This window comes from Athene cunicularia (assembly GCF_003259725.1).
Source record: "Athene cunicularia isolate RWA chromosome 5 unlocalized genomic scaffold, athCun1 chr5_part1, whole genome shotgun sequence".
In the NCBI taxonomy this organism is placed as follows: domain Eukaryota; kingdom Metazoa; phylum Chordata; class Aves; order Strigiformes; family Strigidae; genus Athene; species Athene cunicularia.
Genome location: NW_020799101.1, coordinates 26026787 through 26052118, shown reverse-complemented (window position 1 = coordinate 26052118; position 25332 = coordinate 26026787). Strand labels below are relative to the sequence as shown.

Here is a 25332-nt window from a genome sequence, read left to right as displayed (position 1 = left end):
GAGTTCTTAGCACTTCCTGGACTCAGAAAGGAGGAGTAGCTTTCAGCAGAGGGAGATAACTCATGGTGGCAGACATGTCTTAAAGTTCTAAGATGTCTCTTTCTTTCACCCTTTTCCCTGCCCTTCTCTTGGTGCTTTATTTAATAGTGGTGTTCCTTGTGGAACTGGCTAGTCTTAAGGGCTCCATGAAAAAGAGATGCACGACAACAACATCTAGGAAAGAAAACTGCACCATGGTGTCTTGAATATTGTTTAAAATGCTTTAATTACTAAAATAGGTATTCAGGATATTCTGGTTTTAGGTTCCAAACACCAGCCTCCTGCATTAGACTTCTGACACTCACAGAATTAAGCTAGTGCTGCCCAAAAGAAAGATTTACACATATGGTTGACCAATATCGGGAACTAACACCAGAAGGAACAAAATGAAGTTTTGAACTGAAAGCCATTACTTGTGCTTCTTCAGTCACTCATATGAGGCAGTTCCAGTTAGTGACTGGCTAAAAGACATTACAGGAGAAAAATCAGGGCTGCAAGTAGAACTCTTCTCTTAAAAGGCTGCTTAGCCTAGTTAAGCTAATAAATAATCTCATTGCACTAGGGTGAGTGTGAGGACTTGACTGGCTTCTCTAGATCCCACACACACCATAAGTAGTTCAGATGTAAACAGCAGGGGCTCAATTCTGCAATTTCTTGTAAAAGAAACCTTTGAGCTGAATTTTTGTTTCTCTTGTGACTGCAGGATCAGGCCCCTGATAGACAGCAGCAGTTTTGCTTCAGTTAATGAATTGTGCCACTGACAAAGGAAGGCCCTGAGCATTCATATTCAATGCCGCTTTGGTGCTGGGAAGCAGATGCTCCCACCTAGCATTTGTAGTACCAGAGTCTGAGGCAAAGAACACAGAAAATAAACTTCCTCTGCGTGGTACTCGTTCTAGACCACCCTCCCTTCAGACAAAACCAAACCCTTAAGTACTCCTCAGGGCTAATGTCTGTTCAGTTGGCAGATATGCTGCTGCTGCTTGTTCCTTACATGTTAACATCCCACCTTCTCTTCCTGTTGCAAATACAGCTTCACTGCTTACGGCTCTTAGCCCTAAGATCTAGGAAGTGCTTGTCACAGCACGGGCTCAGACTGAAAGACGACTTTTGGATTATTAAATTAGCTAGTTCTTGGGAGTAATGCAGCCTGGCTAGTAACCACTGCGTCCTACTTTGTGTTTTCTGAGAATACTAAAATGAATACAAAGTTCATTAAAGACAAAATGAATGTGTGTGCAGTCACCTTGTTATGCAGACCAGACCACATACTAAGTTTTGCCAAACACTAGGAAGGGGAATAAGAAAAGTTTGTGGTTGAGAAGCAGCCACGACTTTCTTCATGTTCAAACAGAAGCTCCTAGTGAAGAAGGAACACAAGTTTGGTGTGACACTGAGAAATTTTGCAACACAGATCTCAAATCAGACTCTGGTAAGAAGTACAGGTAGGATAAGCATTTCTTATTTCAAAGAAACAGCTTTAATTCACAGCAAGGTGTCGGTGGTGGGACAAGTACAGATAGCTCCATCCCCAACCCTTGGACTCCTGGCGCTGACTGAGCTTGTTCAATCCAAAGCACACCTTGCACCCTAGTGCCATAAAACCTGAGATACAGGAAGGGAGCATCTTAATTGGCCACAGTCAAACTTGTGCCGCTAACTAGAGGAAGTGGACTAATGTTCACAGTAAGGCAAATTTCAGAGTCTCCAACTGCTTGCCAAGATTAGCGAGGGCATGAGTGTGCTACTTCCTCCCCTTGCTAGGAAGTACCAATTACTTTCAAGCCCAGATTGCAGAGAAGGTAGCATGAGGGCAGTCTTTGGTTTTACAGAAGTGGGAAAGGTGTGTTACAGCAAACAGGTAGCTGCAAATGCCTGAAAGGAAAGTGTTCATCACAGGATCTGTGGGTAAAAGCTTCTCTTAGTCATGTGAGGAATGAATTTACTCTGTTCTTACAACTGGAGTAAATTCATTTTTACCTTACACATTCCATGGTGAGTACAAAATATTAATTTTGGACTAGCTGCAAATTATTTCATGGGGTGGAGTAGGTTGTCTCTGCAATGTCCTTAGCAGAAACAGCTGTAAAGTCCACACATGGAGCCTCAAGGTATTCAAGCAATCTTGATGTTCTCTACAGCCAATTAGATCCTACAGCCCAGCTTTCTAGCCTGTGTGACAAGACGCTTTATTTAAAATACTGATCTTCATTGCTTTTATGTGTTTGGTGTGAAAGAGATGGCAAGATTCAGTGATTTGAGTAACAGTTTAGCTTCATGCTATCCTGACAGAAGTCTTGGACTTCCTAAACAGCTGACACCCCTTCACTGGATGCGCTGTTCCTAAAGACTGACTGTATATATTAAAAATAATGCCAGAGCAATGCAGGGCTGCATACACCACTTTATGGGTCCAAGTTTGCTATATTAAATTGAAGAGAAATGAAGTTTAAAACAATTTAAAATGGACAAAGGATAAGCAAACAAGGGATAAGAAAGCATAGCTACTTCTGCTCTTGTTCTCCCTAATTCCACTCTCCCTATTTTTGTCTGTTAAACAACTGAAAAAACAACTTGTTTCATCACTGTGCTGCATTCAGAAGAGGTTCCTAAGGAGAGCATAGGAAACGATAAGCCCAAACTTTGAGATGGGAAATCACACCCTAGAGCTCACTCTGACAAAATGGGCTGTGTTCTACCAGCTCGCTGGGCCAGTGGGTCTCCCGGGCTGTGCAGTGTCTATTTCCCTTGTGCTAGTATTAGACTTGACTCTTTGGTGAGCTGATTTAACTCAAGTTTGGTGTCGTGAATCAGTTCACCAAAGAACCTGAGGAGCATGAGCATCAGAGGAAAGATGGCTGTGGGAGGGCCGTGCTGAGAGCACAGAAACAAAACTGCCTCTCATGGCAAAGTGAGCTTTCAGATCAGCCATTTCATCTGACTGCACCCTTAAGTCCTTGTGGGAGCAACATGACAAGCATTTCCTTGAAGTAGCTGGCATCGCTGCCTAGCTGTGCCAGCACAACCACGTGTTATGACTACATGCTAAATGAATCAAGTTATCGGGTATGGCAGCCAGATGTACAGTATAGACACTTAGGAAATGACTGCTGCCTGAAGAAATGTTTGGTAAATTACAACCTATGTTTTAGCCAACACCTTTCCCAAAACCAAGCCCAAAGTGTGCTTATAGCAGGCTCCTTCTTGAAAGACTGGAGTCTTCTTGTATTATTAGCTAAGCTAACAGCTGAGTCTTGGAATGCTGAGGCTGGCAGCATCCACAGTTGTTCACTTTTCTATGAATGACTGTTGATGCCATCTTTAATTTCTGTATTTAACGTCTCATAAGCAAACTTAAGTTATGTAGGTTTGAAATAAAAGGGCGAGGGGAAGTCACATGTCTGTAGTCTGCCACCACATGCCAGGTACTCTGTGCTTCTAGCCATGGGAACCTATACAAACGTGCTGGTGAAAGCTGGCTTTGAGCCCCTTGCAGACACTCTGCTGGAGTTTAGGCCTTGTGACTTTCAGAAGGCAGCTTCTGGATCATTTGTGGCAATCACAATTTAAGTCATACTGTGGTAACTCTCATTGTGCACGATGCCAATCCCGGGTGAAGATCTGTAGCTTTGGTCCATGTTCTGCTCTGTGACCAATTCCAGCTGAACAACGTACCTGGGAGATTTCAATTTGCTTTCTCAGACTTTCAGAAATGCTGAAGTCCACAAGAATGTCACAGTTCAATAGGTTATTCCCAGAGACTGCAGCAGGTGAAAGGTAGCACCCAAAGTCCAGCTTGTCTCTATGTTGTTCACTTTCTTTGTTAACTATAAAGGATGAAAAAGAAGTTGTTCCCAACAGTTCTCTAGATTCCTATGTTGCAGATGACAGCAACTACATGTAACAACCCTGTAAAGACTCAGTAGATAATTAGCTAGAAAAATGAACTAATGTATGTTGATGGATATAGAAATTGGAAAGCTGGCTTTGGATTTAACTGTTTTTCTCACCTGTAAGAGTGTGTTGTCCCTAAATCCAAAACCTTCCTTTAATAAAGCAGTGATGTAAGTGAGATCCATGCAGAGGAAAGGGCTGGCTGAGTTGTACCTCTCCATGTTGTTACAGACTAGAGAAGGAAGAAAAAAAAAAAAAAAAGGTATCTGAGCAAAATAAGAGCTTTTATCCACATTGTACATTTGAACTGACCTGAAGCCCGAGCCTACTAAAGCAAACCACCCATGTCTATCAATGGGTACATGTAACACATGGTACATGCTACATGGCTGTTCTGTGATGCTGGAGAATAAACTGTACTGTACTTCCAGTTTCTCTTAAGTCTATTGTAAGTACATCTTTTATTACAGCAGCATAATCCACATAGCTCTTTTGAAGTCTGAATCTCTGTTCAATTGATAACTGTCTGGGGGTTGGCAGATTACTTAAGTCTTTCAAGAACACAGCATCATTTTATTTTCCTTGTCTAGTCTTCAAGGATGGCTCCAGTAATGGACTCCACCTTCTAGGATGGCAGCTTCTTTTATTTTTTTCCAACCACACATGTCCAAGGACATGGAAGAGACCATTTCCCAACCAATCACTCCCTTGCTGCAGCTAAGTCAAGATTCCACAGTAAGGGTGACAGTGACTGGAAAATGGATTTACATTAAGCATCATCTTCTAGATCTACTGTTACTGGACTGTTCTACAAGCATCAAGAGCAGAATTCACCTCTTTTTTAGAAACTGATAGGCAACATCCTCTTACTGAAATGAGAGAGGGGAGCATTAATTCGGGATCCCAGACTTGATCTCTTGCTGCTCTGAAGCTAAATAAATGGTTTCATGGTGTTAGATAACATCTTAGCTGCATCTTTGGAAATAAGCTCTCCCAGTATCCAGGGGAAAAAAAAACAGCCAACCCACACTCAAACTTTAGAGCCTAATCCCCCTGTTCAGAATCATCTGAGTTTCTAGGGAGATTAAGTTTAATTGAAAAAACATTAGACTTTGGATCCTATTTTAGATAAAAGTCAGTCCTGAACTACATAGTTAAGCATCTTCTGGTGAAAAATACAGTCTACTAAACATCATGAGGGTGATCATGGTTCAAAGGTTATGTCTTGCTCTTGGCCATCAATAGCATGGCAAGGTGGGAGCTGTTTTTTCACAGGGGGAGGTACAAAACTAGAACAAGCATTCAGGAAAAAAATCGGGGGAGGAAAAGGAATGCAGAAGAAGCTATCAAGACTTAACCTCTACTCTCTCCCTCCATTTTGTTAGAGATTAAGAAGGATTTAAGGTGACAGACTTACAAGTCAGTGCTCTCCTAAACTCAGAGTTGCAGTTTGACAGAAGGAGCTCTTGATACAGTAAATTCACTTTCTTCTGTAATGACATTTATGAACTATCTCCCTCCTCTCCAGAGCAGAACTGCAAAGCCACTAACACTGTTTCCCCTTACTGCTCTATCAGTACTTTCTTCGGCAACAGTTACAGGTGTTGGCTAATAAAAGGTAAGTAACATGACATGAAAGGTATAAAATAAAGATTAAATAATATTTTTTTTTTTAGTTACGTCAAACTCACATTACATACTGCCTATACATTCATATTTTTGTTATTTCTCATCCACACCAGTTCCCCGGGTCTCATGACAATTACCTTCTTTGGCTTTTCTTTCAAAATCTCTCACTTCCAAAACACCTCCCTGTTCATAATCTGAAAAGGAAGAGGTGAGAAAACAACATCATAGACCTGAAAGCACTTGAGTTCTGTATCTAAACTGACCCTATAGTGCAACTCTGATGCTGGGCTAGGAGCAAGATCTGTGTTGGTAACAGAAAACAGAGCTGCAAGTATAACTGCAGCTCAGAGCCCAAGTCTCATCTGCTGAACTCTGAGCATCAAACTGCACTGGCAGATACATGTTCATTCCCTGGAGGCACTCTGTGTTTCCTTTGTCTGCCTTCTGGCTGACATGCTCACATGTAGTAGATTAACCCAAACCAATTTACCAATAAGGTTGGTGTCAACTGCTCGATCATAGTAATAGGAGAAAGCATAGAAGGAACTTCCACGAATCTCATCTGGTTGGTGCAGTTTCCCTTTGACAACCTTGAGTACTTCCAAGTAGCAAGGCTTGAATCCTGTTTCTCCTGTCAGGACAAACACAAATCGGGTGAGCCATCTCCAGGAGATGGAAGAATCAGTGGCAACAGGATGAAAAAGGGAAGAAGTAGAGATTAAAGCATCAGAAGAGGTGAGAAGAGCTTCCATAATCCAGCACAGCACCTGCATGCAGGCAAGGACTCTAAATCACCATCATCAGGTAGAACTAGTTAGAGCAGATGATAGCAATATCTGAAAGGTGTGCTGTGCAAACTAGTGTAGGTGCATGAAAAGCTTCCTCCATATCAGGCAAAACTCCCATTGTTATGTTCTGTGGGTAACAGAATCTCATTTACATTTGATACAACCCGGTAGATAAAACCTTACTTTCCCTCCCCATCACACTGTAATTCTATGGATCTACTACACACACACACCCCCCAAATCTACAATTTGGCTCTCATGTTCCCCACTGTAAATCAAAGAAACATCAGTCACCAAAGGGGTCTGTTCTAGTTACTGATGGCAGCAGCTTCACCCTCTGTGTGCAGCATTACGGATATCTTAAGAAATAGTTCCACAAGTGAGATACACTTTAGCCTACCAGTTATTGTACCCTAACACAGCCAGAGATTTTGCATTTAGCTCAAAGCCTCAGAAAAAGCTCTTATTTGCACAAATAACACTTAACATTTCCTATGAAGGTAGCATTTGTAGTAAGAGATCACAGCCATAGTACAGAGAGCACAGGCCAGCTACTCTTACAGATTCAGATTTTTCTCTGGCTCTGTCAAAGATCGACATCTATGACTGGACAGGTATCCTTCATAACCCAAGGTAACTGATGGAGTATTTGCCAAGAAAAAGCTCAAATTGTGGAGACAAGACTTATCTTGCAAAAAGGAACAAGTCCCCTTAGTTTACCTTCTTTGTTGCCACCATACCGGTATTTCACTCCCCCGAAGTGCCACTCTGCTTCAAGCTGCTTTGGCAAACAAGAACTGCGGAACATTTGTCCATCCACAGCTGGAATGAAACCAGAGGGGAAAGTCACAACGGATAAAATTTAACATAGTTATTGATCAATATGCAGAATCAGAAAAGGCTGAAAGATCTTCATTAAGGTCTTTATGCAAAAATATGGAAATTGAAATTGATGGATGCTGCACAAACTGATTATGAATGAAGGACCAGTCTCAGTCTGGAAAAGTTGTATCCATTTTGTCCTGCAAGCTGCAGAGCAGCTGGGCTTGTCACTTGTTAATGAGAGATAAATGGTACAAGGCATATCTGGATAATGGCTGTTCACCACAGAATACAAAACCCAAGACAGGTAATAAATTAAACACACAGCTACACAAACCCTAACAAACAGCAGATAATCGAGAAACAAAGCAACTGAGCAATGAAGACAAAAACTCCTAAGACACTGATCAATGGCCACTACAGGATCCACTGAATGTACCCTTGTAGGCTTCAACCAGAAATACTGCAGCTGATAAGAAAACGTGACGATTGTGGCCAGCCCAAGTGTCACAAGAAAAGCAACCTTCTTACAGAATGGTTGAGGGGGATTGTGGGACTGCAGAATTTACTATGGGATGTTTAGAGGAAGGCACAAAGGCAGGGAAAGGAGAATCAAGGGATCAGGGAAGCACAAATGTGGGAAGATGGAGGTGATGATAAAAGAAGGCAATCACAAGAAGGGAGCTGGTCAGTATGCTTTTCTGGCCAAGCCTTATAACCAATCACTGCAGTCTGTCCTACCTTCTTCCTAAGCCCTATTCCCAACTATTTTGGATTTGAGTACATTCTAGTAATTAATACAAGTCCATCTAGCTGGCAAGTATGAATCCAGAAGGTGGAAAGACCTCAGGTCCTGACCAGAGACTGGACAAAAGGCCCAGGGTCTGGGCATGAAGACTGGAAAGACTCAGGAATGTGAGTATACATTCAGGTTAGTGAGTGAGAGTGTGTGCAGCATGCTTGAGGACTTCAAGCTAGACTAGTCAGTGAATGCAACAGGAGGTCTGGGGAAACACAGTGGGCCAGGCAGATACCAGAGAGACCTATAAAGTGGGTGTGGCCTAAGCAGCAATCCTTAGGAAAAAAAATCCGTTTGTGCTGTTTGTGTTTCTGTGGATGCTTGTAAAGCTGTGAGTTTACAGCTGGCCATGTCTATATGGTGTCTGTATCTTCCCATGTATGCATTTCTGGAATTTGCACTCAGTCTCACTGATGGCTGGACCTAGAAATAGGGAAAAGCAGCTTCTCAAAAGACAACTCCTTAACAAACAGTAGCCTGTTTCCAGACGTATCTATACCAGTGAAAACATAGAAAAGCATGAGATACAGAAGTGAAGACATGGGAAATGGGCTGCTGACACAAGACCACCTCTTCAGAAATCCTGGATGTTTTATCATATGAACATACCTTCCATATTCAAAGCTCCAAGCGTTGCTAGTCTGGCAGCTTTTAGTCCAAACCCCAAATAGCTGCAAACAATAAAGACAGACATTACAGTTTTAATTCTTGTACATCTGGTATGCTTTACCCATAGTCCCTTCCTAAATCCTGGAACACCCAAAGCAAATCTCCTTCCTCTGCTTCCCCCAAGTCTCCCCCTCTATAAAACAGAGAGTTCCCTTTGCCAGAACAATTCCAAGTACCAAGAGTGACACAAACCCAAGAATTTAAAAAAGAGCTGTAAGATGGGTAAATCAGAAACAGCTGATGTGACATTTCCACAAAACATTTATGAAAAGCAAAAATGCAGTCTTAAAAATGAGGGGGGAAGAAGGGTCTGTGAGGAGTGCATGGGGAACAGGATGGCCATTCTTAAGTCACCCACATGAAGACCATGTGCTCTTAGGGCAGAACTAACAGGAGAACTGCAGAACCTCCCACTACATGGGAGCTGTGCCTTTGTGTGAAATCCACCTCTGACTCCACAAATTACCACTATACTCATTACAAGCTAGGATGTCAACAATGTTTATGATAATGTCATTACACATTGCTGGCTTCAGCAACTCAGCTAGATTCAAAACCTGTTGGTCTTTCATTCCCACCTCTGTGTTTGGCTACTTACCCCTTTAGTCATGTCAATACAAACATTTACAGAATAATCAGAGTTAAACTAACCTCCAACTCCCTCATTTTTTAGGAAATTATTTTCAAGCCCAATTATTTAAAGTGGTCTAATGGACTGTATTGGTGAACACAGCAATCAGTTACATCAGTAAATGTAAGCAGTAGGAGAGGACTATTAAACCAGCTTTGCTGTCAGGTAAGCATATTCTGTAACTGACTGAGGTGATAATCTTCATCCCATTAGTAACTGATTTAACTGACCGAGACCATCTCTCTATTATACAAAGTTGAGTGCTCACTGGACTTTAAGTCATGCAGGTGAACTCTGGATTTCACTGCAGACATCTCAGAAACTTGTCATCTTAACGTAGTAAGCACAATTATATTATTCCAGGCTAAGTATCCCCTCCAATTGCTTCAAGAATCTGTTGTGCTCCACGGTCTGTATCAGCTGCCTGTGGTTGTCTCTCTTCGGTTTACATCAGTCTGTGTTTTACTTTTTGTCCAGTTGCTAACGAGATGTGCCATTTTCAACTAAGAAGGAAAAAGTCTCAGGAAGGTCCTCCTTTCAAATCTCTGACCAGGTTTAGTTCTGACTGCTGGTATCATATCCACCTTTCTGCTTGGTCCAGAATATTTGGCTTGAATCCAGCATTAAGAGTTCTGCTGAAATATCTTCCTCTTCATTTGACAGACTGACTAATATTCCCTTGCAGTGATATTAACCATGATCCTGGAAGGTTTCCACTCAACTAATGTCATGTTCTACTTCAACTAATGTTTTAAGCAGGCAAGAAAACTAGTTAAAAAGTCATGGTCCCAACAGCTGGTAACAGGATGACATGGCCATTTATGGTTAGCTCAGGGGCTGCAGAAAGACTGATTTCCCCAGCGAAGACAGCGGCCTTTTTGCTCCTCACCTGTGGGTATAGAGCTTGTAGGTGCTATTAAACATTTCAAATGAGGTAAGAAAATCCCCAGGGGTTTCCTTCAAAGTTTCCTAAAAGTTAAGTAAAAGAAGAAATCTTTTAGTTTCTATTATGCAATAAAGAATAACCAACTTTGATGTAATATCACAGTTACTGCACACTCATCTGATCTGCTTTGAAAACAAAGAACAGTTTTCCAGTGGTGCCCACTGCTGTAATATCTGCAGCTTTTAACACTGAGTTTATTTATATGCATCTCTGTATGTATACTAGGGAAGCACAACAGATAAAGATGAAAATACTTTCTAATTCAGGATACCTGAATTTTTCAGAGTACTTATGTGCTAGTCTATACAGAGACCCCATTGAAATCAGCTGCACTAGAAGAGCTACGAACATTTGCAAGTCAGACTAGACAGATCAGTTCAGGAACTCAGGACAATTAAAAATGCAAAGTAAAGTACAGGCCACATTTTCACCATGTTAAATGTCATGCTAATACGCAAGCAAACACTGTGAGCACTCACTCCCAGTCTTAGGGCTGCTTTACCTCCTGGTTTAAGTGCTTTCCCGGACATGTCTAAATAAATCTCGTCTCATCACCTCCAGTTTTCCTCCTTTCATAGTCTTCGCTCTGTGTGCACCTCTGTCCCACTGGTACTCAGTTCCTACCTTCTTGCCAGACTAAATCCCATATTCTTGTAAATCTGAACCACTTAAGGGCTCACTTACTGTTCATTTGTTTCCAGTCCCTGAGATCTCAGTCCCAGTTTCTGTCTTTCCTTTGTTAGTAACCTCATTCTCCCATCCCTTCTTGGCCCTGTGCATTCATATCAGACACTGTTACTCTGGGCCAAGGAGCAGAATGTCAGAGGACTGAAGCTGCAAAGTCCCTGTAGTTACCATTCAAGTAACCAGACACAGCAACAAAACACCAAACAGATCTGGAATTGTAGAGTCCTAGAGAGAAGCCTGCTCAAAGCTGAAAGGCAGTGTTCAGCCTGAGTTTCTCTGAAAAAGTACAAATTGAAATTTGTTTTGGACGTCAGGTAGATTTTCACTGGAATAGCAGTCACATCCTTGACCCAACACTCCCAGACCCTGCCATATATTGAGTTCTGTTCCTAAACCTTACATGACAAACTTTTAAAATTGATAGATCCTGGGAGAAAAAAAAAAGTTTGGAGAAAATAACTGTCTTTCTTCATGCCTTACTTTCACAAAAATGTAGAAATCCTCACACCCCTCCCAAATGAGGCAGGCACCAGACAGAAAATTTCATAATGATTCTGATTGCTTTTCAGTTGCTTATAACTTTGGCAATAATACCATGAAAAGCATAACACTAGTTTAAAAACAGCTCCATGCAGTTACCATTATATGTCCTTTATTTGCTTGTAATCTAGACTTCATCAGTGAATCCCTTATGATTACAGTGTTTTGTTTAAAATGAATAGAAGAGCAAATATGTGACTGCCTCAGATTGCAGGAAGGGAAAAACTCCCTCTGCCAATCAAGAGGGAAATCCCTGCTAATTCCATCAGATGGGAAAAACTTCAGAAACATACTCAGCTACGAATGTGCTTTTTTGTATGCACTTGACAATACAGGTGAGAAGCAGACATGGCATACAAGCAGGCAACATGAACCTTAACTTCCACACAGCATTGGTCCTGGTCAGTAGCAAACCCTTGAGGTCTCTTCCTGCAAGGCTCGAAGGAGACATTTGAATCCTGAGCTGCTGTTCAGCCTACTTCAAAGTTCTATTTTTGCTCCAAAACCCTGACATGCAACACCCTTTCCTGTTGGTCCAGTGCCCGCTTCAGCAGGTGTTATCAACACAAAACAGAGGGCAAGCCCAGAGTACTTGAGGCTTTGCTGAACAGGATAAGGTTGCACGTCATGTTTCAACATGACCCATCATTGCAGAATTAAAATATCCTGATATGAAAACCATGTGCTTTGTGGTCACCAAACACCCTCTGAGAATCTCAATTTCTGTAAACAAAAAAAAAATGTTAAAGGACTCTTTCAGAAAGGGAGACAAAACCAACTTCACAATATCAAGGTAAAGAATGTTACACTGCCCTTCCAATACCCATACTAATTTTCCCATGCAAACTATAGATTTGGGTCCCAGTTTAAACTGTTTCTAAAGAGCTACAGAATTCCTGACAAATCCAGCAGAGACAGACTGAGGGGCAGAGAGGGGAATTCTCAAAGAAAATGAAAGTAGTAAGAAAATGAAGAGGGATTGACTATGCTATTATGAAAGACATTTGCCCCATGAGACACCCCTCTCCAAATTTTAGTGAGGATATGCTATCAGACAGGAATAGAAAAAAAAAAAAAAAAGAAAAAAGATAACTCAGAGCAGACCCTAAATTCTTGTAATATGCAAGAATACTCCCTGGATATGTTCTACATTTATTGAATACAAAATAATTCTGCATTAATGAGGCCCTCCCAGCCTGGGTCTAGAAAACAAAAGCTGTTTCTCTTTAGTTTTATCCATTTGCTTTCCTTTTTCTTCCTTGTTATCCAGGCTTCTTTGTTCATAAGCGCCTATCAGTCAAATGCTGATGTCAAAGGGAACAGACAGACAGATGATCTGTACACCACAGATGTTCTGCTTGTGCCAGTGCAGACAAAATGGTGTCAGAGAGCATAGCTATGCTCAGGTCTCTCCACTGGCCCGGCAGTCCCAGCCCACACACTTTTAACCAGTCCTCACCTCAAACCGTGGCAGGAATGTGATTTGGGTTGAGGCTCCTCCCAAGTCCAGAGTGCCAACAGTATGCAGGTTCTGGCCAGACAGCTGCCCTGCAAACAACATCACGCTCAGAATAGCCCCAAGTGCAAAATATTGCATGCATGTTCAGGCAGCCACCCAGTTATCACATTATCAGAGCAATACAGGAGGGCTAAACTGACCTTCAAAGACAGAAAACATCACAGAGAAAAGGTAGGCAAACAGAACGTATTATGAAAAGATTCACAGGACTTTTTCCCTTGATTCCAATTTTGCCTCCAAAGAGACAAAAGCAGGTAAATCTCTAGTCATCCAGCAAAAGTAAGAGATAAAGTATCTCCTGGAGAAGACTGTCAGGGAGATACATAAATTCTGTTAGCACCATACGGATGGTCAAGAGCAGTAGGAGAGGAAGGACAGTAAAAGCAGAACCAGCTATTATAATTTCTCTTCACCCAGAGCAGCTGGTTTGCTTGCTCATGTATCTACTAGAGTACTGGTTTCTCTTCACTAGGCTGCATTCCCAGAATTTCTTAGAGACACCAGGGCTAAAGCACCAATGCATTCCATGTTACATCATTTCAGCTGCGTAGTTCACACTGGGATGAAGAATATTGCAAAACCTTGTTTCTCACCTTCTAACAGATTAGCAGTACCATGCCCCTACATGTTACAGAAGCCAGCTTGCCAGTGCCTCCCAGTCCTGAGTAAATCCTGGCACCTTCTGGATTAAGATGCCTCCTTCTTACTACAGGTGTGTCTCACCCTCTGAAACACAGTCTGCCTAAGACAATCCACTGCTTTAGCACTGGTTCCGCAGCAGGGAGGAAAAGCAGGACATGAAAACCAAGGCAGAGGAACTTAGGGTGATCGCCTCTGCGGAAGAGACTCGAGTTCATATTCAGAGAGAGGTTATACAGGATTAACTACCTGTCAAAAAGTTCACAGTGATCCAGGCTAAAATTCCTGCAAAGAGTGAAAAAGAAAAAGAAAAAAAATCACCACTGAATAATCCCACAGCCTCCTGCCCATTCTTACCACCCCTCCACATGTTATTTATTTATCTGGAAATCATTATTAACTTAATGTAACCACCCCATACTTCAGAGATTAATTAAACTTATAATTAAGTGATATGATCCATTACTGATGCATTAAAATCTCATAAACTGGGATAGAACCTCTGTAACATCCATGCAACTGCAGCATGCACAAATCATGTCTGTTATGCAAACAATATACAAAGAAGTAAGGAGCTGACACAAAGCACAAATCTCATTGGACGGTTCCTCCCTGCCCCCCAGCATTTCAATTCCTAATCTAAAATTGCATACACATCACTCTGTGTTTTAATCTTGTGGTTTCCATAATTACGCTACAGACACAGCGGCAACCAGTAAAACAAACAACCCTGACTCTAGCAGCTTGCTTGACACTGGAGGGATTCTCACCCAAACACAGACAAACATGTGACAGTAGAAGAGGTGAGATTTTTAAACAAACCTTGGCAGGCTACACTGTGCTCTATTATGCCTCATTGGTCCTGCTGCCTGTCAATTCAACACTTCCCCCTAGTATATAATTCACCCATTAATCCTAGTGACATACTACACATTGCACCATACTTCATCGAATACTTGTGTTACTCCTCTTTTTCTCTTGGCCCATATGGACAGATTGTGTTCTTTAATCTTCCTCCATTTATTAGTTGCTTAAGCATCATGGTATTTCACCTTCCAAACTAGCAATGTATCTGCCATAACAAAGTGTTCAGAACTGAACGTAGCATCATAGATGGCTTTTCTCAGGCATCCATACAGGATTATTACCCACTAATCTCCAAGGTACTATGTCTGAATATGTAGTAAAAATATTACAGTAGTCTACTCTGCACTGCAAAACCATCAGTCACTCCAAACTCCCAACTTATTTCACCTTTTCTTGTATTTTAGGTTACTTCCTTTGCTACTTTATTAGCTGCATTTTTCCAATCAGAGTATTTTTAAAATTTATTATATTATTGTGTATTTCATTATTTATTTTTTTAACACTTGCCAATTATCCTTCATTTTCCTCTAATATTCACAATGCTTCCAACCTTAACCATAAAGTTGATGAGTTAATCATAAACAGTTATTTTTAATAGTGATATTGCAGAATTTACTAGACACTTTCCATAGGTTTCCTAGCTTGCTATATATCATCATGCAGCCTTTCAGAGGGTGGACACCATCTTTTTTTTTCAACAGTTCCCAAGAGCAGGCTTCAGTTGATTAGGCTGCATACTTATTTCTGAGACAAGATTCTCTTCTGTAACCTCAGGTTTTAGTGAAACTTCATCTAGCTAACTTATCATAAAACTCTTTGTGTATCTGCATCTGTAGCTTAATGGCTGATGAAGCAATCAACTGATGCCTGCTATCTGATGCCTGCAAGCCAGTTGGTGCTAATCGCTGTAAGGGGCCTCAGACAAGAATGCACCCGAGGACATTATTTTTGCAACTGTCGTGGGTACGTCCTGGGGAGGGCAGAGAAACCAACAGATACCTGTGGTAATCAAAGATAAGAAAGCTGAGAAACTTTACAGACAGAGCAGTAAACCAGGACAATGCCTTATATGAAAAAAACCTGAGTTCATGGAAAGGACACTAAGAGACACCTCTTCAACAACCACTAGGGACCACCACAGACCACTGAAAGCCCCCACAGAAGCCCCTCAGAGACCCTTCCCCAAATTTTAGTAAGCTTGTGCAATGTATTAACGCATGCATTAGATCCTTTGAAAACAGATGTATACTTCTCGGAAGTTACATGAACATTAATTTCTTTTATTGTATATAATAAGTGTACTTTTGTCTTTCAGCACACACGTTAGGTGGAATGATCCCCCGTGCATCCAGTGCTGCAGTAAAGAATGCCTGCCTTCTAAAACTTCAGACTAATCTTAGGGGGCTCTTTTGAGACCAAATTTATGGTAACAAACACCTCCTAGGAAAACCAGGGTTGAACAGTTTCAAACAGAGCTAGAAACTTTTTATTTTTTCCCCTTAGTTTAATGACCATTTCTTGTTCCCTCTCATGTCCGTATCTCCCTCCCTTCCCCCCACTCCTCTTTGCTTTCACTTTTTCCTTATTCCTTCAGGTATACATACCTTCATAAGACCCATCCATGATGCTAACACTGTCCTCTGGAACAAGAAATGGTGATTCCTCAAAGACTTCTCTCACCTGAAGAAAGAAATAATTATTAGATTCCTTGGTCTTAAGAGTCTTGTTCTGCTCTGATGGTGAAAGAGAATGTTTTCTTTTTCACAGCAGTATAAGACAAGTGCATGGAGTAGACAAAATAATTCTTCTTTTAAGGGCCAGGAAAGAAAGAAACAAGTACTGTAGGTCTCTCTCTCCCCATGACTTCTATCAACATCAAGACAGAGGATTTCAGGACCATACAATACAAGAAAGTCCATAAAGTCTGTGAGCTGCATGCTATCATGGGATTGCAGTCACTTTTCACAGCTGAAATTCTCTTATGCTAAATAGAATGGAGAACTGAGTAATGAAAGATGAAACAGGGAGAGCAAGACTAGTGCATCCAAAATATCTTAGTACATCACCTCTAAAAGCAGCGCTTGAGCTTTCTCTTCTGACAGCAAGCGCAGTCCAGCTGTGGCTTTTAACACTACAGGGGTCTTCTTCCAGAGATGAGGTGGCACAGCCTCTATGGCCATGTCCAGCAATCTTTTGATGGATTCAGCACCCTGAAAGGAAAAAGATTATGTTTTTCTTATGGTTTCCTCCTACAGATCATCAGAAAAAAGGCCTTCCAAGTCCCCCTCAACACTAGTGAGACCAGTATTCAGTAGCAGAACATACCTCACCCATGCCAGGATAAAAACTGTGCTAGAAAAGGACGAGGGTATTCAGCTACATCTCAGGTGAGAGAAATGTCATTGTGGAAGGTATTTGCAAGGATGGAGGGAGACAAGGGAACCGAGTATCTGACAAAACTAGACAGCTTGCAGCATGATGAAATTAAATGGTACAATTACTGACTGAAGCTGCAAAGGTGAGGAGGAATGTCTGTAGATTTCACTAAATGCAATATAAGGATTTCAAGTGTGTCCATAGCAAGCAGTGTAATTAAAATGCCAGCTGGGGAATGGTTACCACACAAGGTACAGGCATCATTGCTGGGCTCTCAATTATTTACACAGCTCTAATGATTAATTTGGCATTAAAAATAAACATTCTCCTGTGAAATACCTAGACATTTCTTTCAGGGTGAATTCTTCTCCTCTCCTACTCAACAAACAATTTAGTGAAATAATGAGAGCTATTATCAAATTTAAAAAAAAAAATACAGAAGCCATTCACTTTTCCATAAAGCTTCTCACCTGAATTCCTGTAGCACTGAATGCAACTGAGCAAACTAAGAAACCCCCAACTCCCCCTACAATAGCTCCCAATTCCAAGGCTGCTAAAGCACACAAGGTAGAGTATCTAACCTAATCATTTCTCTGGCATCAACTTTAGCTTGTGAAAGAACTTCTGTCAGCGCAGGGGATCTAGAAAATGGCTGCTTACTTCAGGACTGTCCCTGTGTATCGCAACAGGATTATTTTAGTGCTCTCTGCTCTGTTACTCCTGATCCAATAGAGTAGCATGGAACAAGCATACTGTGCATGAATTCACAACCACCCCCACTTGAAAACAAAGACGATGGCACCTAACTTCAACTTCTTATTAAAATTATAAATGTGCATGTTCATTAATACATCTGATTGCGGAAGATGGAACTGTCCAACTGCGTTTTGAAAAACTCCATATATATAAGAAAACAACAAAAGTCCTGAGGCAGTAGAAGAGTAACTGCCTGTACCTATTACTACTCAGATAAAACGGTAATCAAATATTTGAAATGAGCATGACTGAAGTGAGTCCCACATATCACTGAGAATTGGCTTCCAAGCCATGATTCCAAAGCCAACAGCGAAGAATCAGAACAAATTGTTAGAAGTCTGATGATAGAAGCAGAGAATACACTTAGAAAAATATTAAGGCCTGACTTAACCTGAGAAGTGCATCTTTATTCTTCCCTTTCTCCGTAATGTATTAACACAAATTAACTTTTGTAGATCTTACAATACACAGAGTAAAAGTAAACATTTTTAGGAGTCAGAGAAATGAACCCTCTTTTGCTTGTCAGTGTAACATGCCTAAAAAAGAAAATGCCCAGTCTTAACCCTTTACTTCTAAACCAAACAAATCAAAACAAAATATGCCCATTTTGAACTGTAACCAACACTGAAAATTTCAACCAAAAGGAAAACCTGATAAAATTATTAGTAAATGAGACAGGAGTATATATTTACTCATATTTGGGGTAGCTATAGGGGTAATAAACATCGAATATCAATGCTGCTAGAGGAAAAAAATCACTTTGTCTTTGAAACATCAAAGGCTAGTTATATACTGCATTTAAGAATTAATTAAGCCATTGTTCCATTGATGAAACATGTAAAACAACAGCTCCCATTTCACTGAGTAGAAATGAACTCACAAAAGTAGAGCAACAGGTTTAGAGAGCCAGCAGTAGAACCCTTACGGGGTTTTTTGAACTCTCTGCAGTTACAATTAGTAATACTTGAACTGCTTGGTACAGTCCAACTGGTATTAGCAGAAGCAAGACCAACTCACAGGGAATGAAGCAGAGCCTTACCTTTTCAGGCTGATCAGCATATGCAGAAAGACCTGGCTTCACAGACTCAAAGATTTCCCCTTCCAACTCTGGAAGGTTTTCTGCACAAACGAAACATTACATGAAACGCTCAAGAGCTCCAATCTTTTTCATTTCAAAAAGGTTGCCTGCCACCCTGTAATTTCCCTTGCAAACAGTACTATTCCTCTCCTAAAACAAGAACTGCTCTTTCACTTCAGGAACATATTTAACAGAACATTGCCCTTGTATCCTCCAAGTTCACAAATAATTTATTAAGAACATGTTGTTATATAATTAGAAGTTATGTTCATTTTGCATTTGTGAACTACAATGAGTTACAGCAATGCAGTATGATTCCTAATCTTAATAAAATTTCTTTCTCTTTCTGCCTCAAGCTAATTATGAAATACTAATTCATATTAAGACACACACAATCAACTCCTGATTATCCTTAAGTGATTCATCCAACTCACAGACTGAAGTGCCTGGGCTCAAGCACTCAGCTGCAAAGCCAAACAAGCGTGACCATTGCTCCCAGGGCAGGTGGAGTCTAGAAGCTATCCCTAAGTATTGCGTATTATGAATCAGAGCTGGACATTGTACCAGTCCTTCCAAACTAAGGCTGAAATCATGTGAAGCTACATAGGTAATATGCGTGGCCCTGAAGGGCTTTTTAGCCAAGTTTCACCAACTAGACTTCAACCTTTGATTATTTGCTGGCTCACTGTACCCAAGTTAATCCACCCTCTTCAATCTCGTTGGGTGTGCAGCCAACCTGGGTACCTCTGTGCCACGTCAGAAGCTGATATACTGGAGTGTGGTGCATCTGTACCCAGGAGTTCTCCTGGAAATGTCTCAGGCCTTTGGTGCTTTTAATTCTTTAATTTACTGATTTTAATTTGCTACAAAATGTGGCATATAAACATACACAAAATCTAAGTATCTCTTGATATAATTCAAGGTGACACGTAACTTGACAAAAACAGTTTAAGCCTCTTTCCATCTCAATGAGACATTCCTTTAAACAGCCGCATAGATGAAAATCTTTGGAAATTCAGAATTCTCCAGTATACCCAGAATTAAACCTCTGAGTTTCAAAAGATCTACAAAAAAAGATATTTTCACATCAAAACACCCCCATAAATGGACAATAACCATCTGCCAGAAGACCATTTGAAGGACAAACTATAGAAGTCTTCAGTTGTTCCTGAATGCTGTGTTGGGAAAAAATAAACTTCGTTTGGGAAGTTGAAATCTAAATCAACATAGGGTCCTACCTGGGCTGTTCTGCACAAAGGTGTATATGTGAATCCGGGTTCCAGTGCTTCCTGCGTCAAACATTATGCCATAAAAAGTGTTGCCTTTGGCATTTATAGGGCATGTGTTAGGTGGAAAGAAATCCTGAAACCACATCTCCCTGTTTGAATGCGAAAAAACAAAGGACAAAGAGGAAAATGCCAATGCTATAAGGATGAGAAATCTGGAAGATGCCATCATGTCAGGACCCCCTGAGGCAATCAAGCACAGATCAGGAATCACAGAGCTGCAGTAGGTCCTGTAGAGAAAAAAAAAAAAAAAAAAAATACCAAGAGCCCTCTTAAAAAATCTGTAAAAAATTAGAAGTATCAGTCTGTACACATATATCTGCTCTTTAGATGCTTTTCAACACCTCATCCAAAAGATGTGATTTACTGCACTTAGTGCTACAACTACATCTAAGTGAAAGGTTTCTCCATTTCCCAAATGCAGAAGAGTTAATGTAGTTTGCTTCCCAGTATTTCTAGTTTTGATTTTATTTAGACAATTTATTTTCTTTGATTTGGCTTGAAGGTTCTCAATGTTTAGATTCCCCAGAATCTCCAGAAAGTCCAGATGTTATCTGAAAGGAAGCATCACCAAAGGGAAGCTCAGGGCAGAACCGCTTTACCCTAACACTTACACACTTGAGATGCTGTGGGAGAACAAAAGTGTTATTCAGAGTCACAAACAAAGACAATTTCATCTCAGGCTAAGAACAGCTGCTGGGAGAGATAAGCGCACAGAGTAATAGAAGGCATATCCTTCCAGTAGCATCCTTCGTCCCCAGGAAAAGCCTGGGCTGCACAAGAGGGACTAAACTGCAAGGTACACCTGGGCTCTGTCTCTTAGTATTTTTCATAGTTTTCCTTTCTATCTTCATTTTGTTTTTTCCCAATTTTGTCCTGACAGAGTTTTCATTTTCAGAATTACAAAAAGCCTCAGCAAAACCCCACCACACTCACACCTAGATGAGTTGCCCTGAACACTCCAGTTGCTTACACAGCTTCTAACAACAGTTTCAATAAACCAAGGCCCCAAAGTTGTGTGATGCAATATTGGATATCAAGATATAAATACACCTCCTCTCTCTTAACATGCACCTCTTTGCATAAATTTTTCCTAGGAATGCTAATAAAGGAAAGATATAGGCACAGAAATGATAGGGTTCATTAGGTGCCCAGGTGAAGAGGAGAATATATAGCTATCTCTGTTATTTGCATTTTAACAGCAGAAAAGAGCATGTGGCCAGATGCCCCACCATATGCATTATCGCCTGCACTGACATACACACAGAGCACTCAGCACACAGAAGGTGCAAACAGGTCCTTATCATTCTCCAGACACTTGGTAACACATTCATCCACCCACGGCACTAAATATTCTATTTCATATGCCTATTCATCTGCTATGTCTGGGACCCTCACCCACCTCTAGCCCTTACATTTGACTTTTAGTGATCTGCTCAGCCCCACTATGTTCACTCTCTCAAAATCTTTATCTGCTATCTCTAGTCTACATTTATTCATTCCTAACCCTAAAATCTCTCATTTCCTTTCTATGTGAACCTGACAGCCTCTATTTCCACACGCCTTTCTCACTTGCTCAAAGAACTCACTTATTCTCCACTACCTTTTATCCCAGATTTAGCCCTTGTACGACTTTTATTATTTCCATCCTTCACCTCTGTCCCCAGTTACAGCAAAGATTAACTTTTATCCATTCTCAGTAAACAATGTCGCACTGGGTCATTCCTCGAGTGTCTCTCTAACTCACTCAAGCATTCATCTATCTCCAGGGCAAACAAAATGCACAGTCCACTGCAGAAGGGTAACCTTGCCTGTCTTCTGTGACCTTTATTTGTATCCTCCTGTTCCTAGTAAATGCAGAGAGCTGCAGGCAGAAGCACAAGCTCTTGATCCACTCTGCCTTAGAAACACACTCTGAGAAGAGTAAGAAGTGACTTTACAATTCCACAAAGAGGCAACAGCCCTGGCCACCCTCTGTGAGAGATGGACTCCAACTGTAGTAGTGTCTAAAGCATTCACATTTTATGTGGAGACGAGTAAAAACTTAGTTCTAACATCTAACAGCTCAAAATTCCTATCCTGAATATTCAAGTTCATGTAAAGTGCTAAGCTGCTTGGCAGCTTCATAGCTATGGACTTGTACTAAGATGCAGCTGGCATTACCCGCGTTTGCTCAATCACTGCCAGGATGTCTACTGAAAATCCAAGAAGCTGTTCAGCTGATCAGAAGAGGTGTTGTTATTCTCATGCAATGTAAGGATTTTGCTTACTGAACAATCACAAATACAACCCAAGCACCTGATTTAAGAATAAACTCCAGAGTCCTATTACAAACGGCACACATGGAACTTTCGTAATCTCCAATGATCCGAAAACATCTGAGCAACTGCCATCATTAACACATACTTTTATTGTCAGATCTAATAGTGGATGAGCCTTAGCCTCCCATGAAACACTCCCTCACTAAGCTTTTCTCCTCTATCCTTTTGCAGACATTCACTATTTCACACTTTCCATTCTCTACTTCTCCCTTAACTTTTTTCCCTTCCACTTCCTTCCCACTTTCCTTTCCTCATGAGGACAAAAAAACCCAACCCAAAAACCTCAGGATTTGTTTTTCTACCCCCCTCATTAAGAACTTAAAAAAGCACACGGAGCCTCTTCAATGAGTGGTGAAGACCATTTAATCGAGCACACTAGCAAAACAGTGTCCACAAGAAGCATAAAAATAGATGAGTAAGAAATCAGAGACAAGAGAGGGACCTTGGCAGAGCATAACAGAAATGGCAACAGAAAAGGATCTGGAAAGAGAGGGTCAGAAGAAAGAAGAAAAAATTTAAGGTAGAGATAGACAAGGGATGAGTTACTGAGAAAGAAAAATATTTCCAAAAGAGTTATTCTCAAACAAAATAAATTTCTAGCTGCTATCAGAATACAACTGGATGGATAGATGAACAATAAACAGAGATGAGAAAACAGAAATACGAGCACATGTTCATTAAAATAAGCAGCCAGTTCAGCAGGTAAAAATGCACAGATCACCATCACTAGGGCTCTCATTACTGCCTTTACAAATAAGCAGTAATAATCAACATCAATTGTGAATATGTTAGCCACACACCTGAAGCAGGATGGAAGCAACAGCTATTCCACTCCAGATCTAGATACTTCGGAGCGCTGCGACAAGAGACACTGCGCCTGCACTTCTTTTCTTCACCTTCGCTTTCAGCTAGTAAGAGTGGACTATGTATCAGGCAAATTATAAGGTCATGGAAACACATAAAGTATCAGTCGAGTTGCTTTATTCAAATTTGAGTTTATCATTGCTCAATACAAGCAGTGAAACATGCTCAGATAATTATACAGGACGAATGTCAAGAAGTTGAAAGTTAACAGAGTTCAACAAGTTAGTAAAACATTTACACAAACATTACAGTTGACCTCAACAGCACTGGCCTGAGTCCAGTGATACAAGGTAGAACACTCATCTCCCAACACAGAGAAACACATGTAAATATCATCTGTATAAGGCAGATTTTAGATACTAAACCAAAAATTTGAAGCACACCAAATATAGAGCTTTGGCAGCTACACAGTCTGTACAATCCAAAAATACTGGGATGCTTCAAACAGACCGCCAAGACTGAAGGCACGAATAGGAAGGAAAAAAACCCGAAACCAACAAAAAACCCCAACCAAACTTTCTTTAAACAACAAAAGTAAAAACAATGACAGAATAATAATAAGAAACCTTAAGACAGCAAAACACAACCTTACTTAAGAGTTTACCATACACAGAAACACTGGTAGCTTTCAAGACAAGAAAGTCTCACCCACATTCTTGAATATTTGACAAAAGACAGTGCAAAACCCAAACCACAGCAAGAGGAGCATCTCCCTGTAAAAAGGAATCTGTCTGATCTGAGGGGAGGGAAGAGCAGTCTGTCTGAAACATACAGGAATTTCCCTTCTGTCTCCTAAAATATTATTGAGAAATATTTGGATATAAAGTAAAATATTAGAAAATAATTAGAAATATTTATGATACATAAATATTCAGACAAACATTTTAGGAAACAAAATCGATGAATTATGTAATTCAATTAATACTGTTATTTATTGCTCAAGCACACCAAAAATCATTTGGAATGGCAAGTCTATTCTCTGCACTAAACCACTAACAAAATCTATTTTCCAGATGAGCAGCTTTTATAGTAACAAGATCTATTTCCCAGATGAGCAGCTTTTACACTTCACACTCTTGACTAGGCAAATACATTTTTACCCTTTTTTTTTTTTTCTTCAGAAGCAAAAAGTTATTGAGGTTTTTTTTTAACTTATTTTTATCTAGTTAAAAAAAAAAAAAAGCTTTCTTGGATTGTTTTGACAAAATTTAATCTTCTGAAAGGCACACAGTTTAAAAAAATCACAATAGAAAGAATAACTGAATTAATTGGTGGAATTTCCCAGCACTTCCATGAAGTTAATGGCACAATATTCTTTGCACACACACATTTTGGGTAAAATTCTAGATCTAGAGCTTTAAACACTAGAAAAGAAAAAAGAACCAACTCACAAACATGTGTTATCAGCAGCTTTTATCTTCTTCCTGCACCGAGGCTCTAGATACACATTATTTATTTATTCTCATTCCTGCCCAAGTGGGTTTTCAGTTTTCCCATTTCATTAGGCCAGGGCAGGTTTCCAAGAGGCCGCCGTGTTACCCCGCGTTAGCCCGCGTCCCCTCACACTCTGTGGCTGTACCCCTACGGGGGCTGTAAATAACATCTTGTACTGGACCAGGGGGTATTCTCAGAAAGCGGGTTTTGCGTGCAGAGGGATTTTGGGTGCGGAGGGCTTTTGCTTCGACCTAAGCCTGGGGAGAACTCCAGAGCAAATGTCTGCGCGTGGCCGCTAGCTGTGCCCTCGAAAGCATTCACCAGGGCTTCTCCGAGCTCCATGCGGAGACGGGCACCCTCACGCCCCTCTTCCAACTACCGGCAGGGCTGTAGGCTACTTTAACTTTCACACACCTCAACGGCGAAGCACTCTCCCCTTCTCCACGGCAAACAGTTGCAATCTAAACCCCTACACTGAACACGCCTGAAAAAAACGCCCCTACCTTAATTTTCTCTCCCCAAGCAAAAGCCTCCGCGCCTCCTCCCCGACCGCGGCGAGCACGGCCCTCGGGATCCCGCGGCTCTCCTCCCGAAGCCGGCACCGACAACACTAAGAGGAACACTCCTCGAAATACTTATTTCTCCCTCTTTAGCCACCCACAGTTGTCACTCGATCAACACGGGGCGTCCCCTGCCCGCCCCGGCGAGTAACGGAACCACCGACGCCGGCTCTGGGTAAGATAGTAAA

The 25332-nt window shown here is 41.0% G+C and overlaps 1 protein-coding gene across 4 annotated transcripts; it reads right to left on the bottom strand.

The window, feature by feature from the left end:
* Nucleotides 1–246: 246 nt before the first annotated feature.
* On the bottom strand, nt 247–25312 carry ENTPD5 (ectonucleoside triphosphate diphosphohydrolase 5). 4 transcript variants are annotated; one of them, XM_026849427.1, is made up of 15 exons: nt 25088–25312; nt 23087–23194; nt 19918–20195; nt 18641–18720; nt 16531–16679; nt 16074–16144; nt 13852–13887; nt 12904–12992; nt 10161–10240; nt 8581–8642; nt 7071–7172; nt 6053–6193; nt 5700–5756; nt 4050–4165; nt 247–3866 (listed from the first exon to the last, which is right to left on the bottom strand). In XM_026849427.1, the coding sequence occupies exons 3-15, from the start codon at nt 20135–20137 to the stop codon at nt 3780–3782; spliced, it is 1290 nt and encodes a 429-aa protein (XP_026705228.1). In that variant the 5' UTR covers nt 20138–20195; nt 23087–23194; nt 25088–25312; the 3' UTR covers nt 247–3779. The 4 variants fall into 4 exon arrangements, with proteins under 4 accessions (XP_026705228.1, XP_026705225.1, XP_026705227.1 ...); XM_026849424.1 differs by having other exon boundaries at nt 16074–16149; nt 16536–16679; XM_026849426.1 differs by having other exon boundaries at nt 16074–16149; nt 16536–16679; nt 25246–25266.
* Nucleotides 25313–25332: the final 20 nt, after the last annotated feature.

What these genes read in the sequence shown, in the direction of transcription:
- ENTPD5 (XM_026849427.1), bottom strand. Translation starts at nt 20,137, where the DNA reads ATGATGGCATCTTCCAGATTTCTCATCCTTATAGCATTGGCATTTTCC. An exon ending in CACTGTGAACTTTTTGACAG is followed by an intron (nt 12,993 to 13,851) that starts GTAGTTAATCCT and finishes TGTTGTTTGCAG; the next exon opens with GGCAGCTGTCTGGCCAGAAC. An exon ending in TGAAAGAAAAGCCAAAGAAG is followed by an intron (nt 4,166 to 5,699) that starts GTAATTGTCATG and finishes TTCCTTCTCTAG; the next exon opens with TCTGTAACAACATGGAGAGG.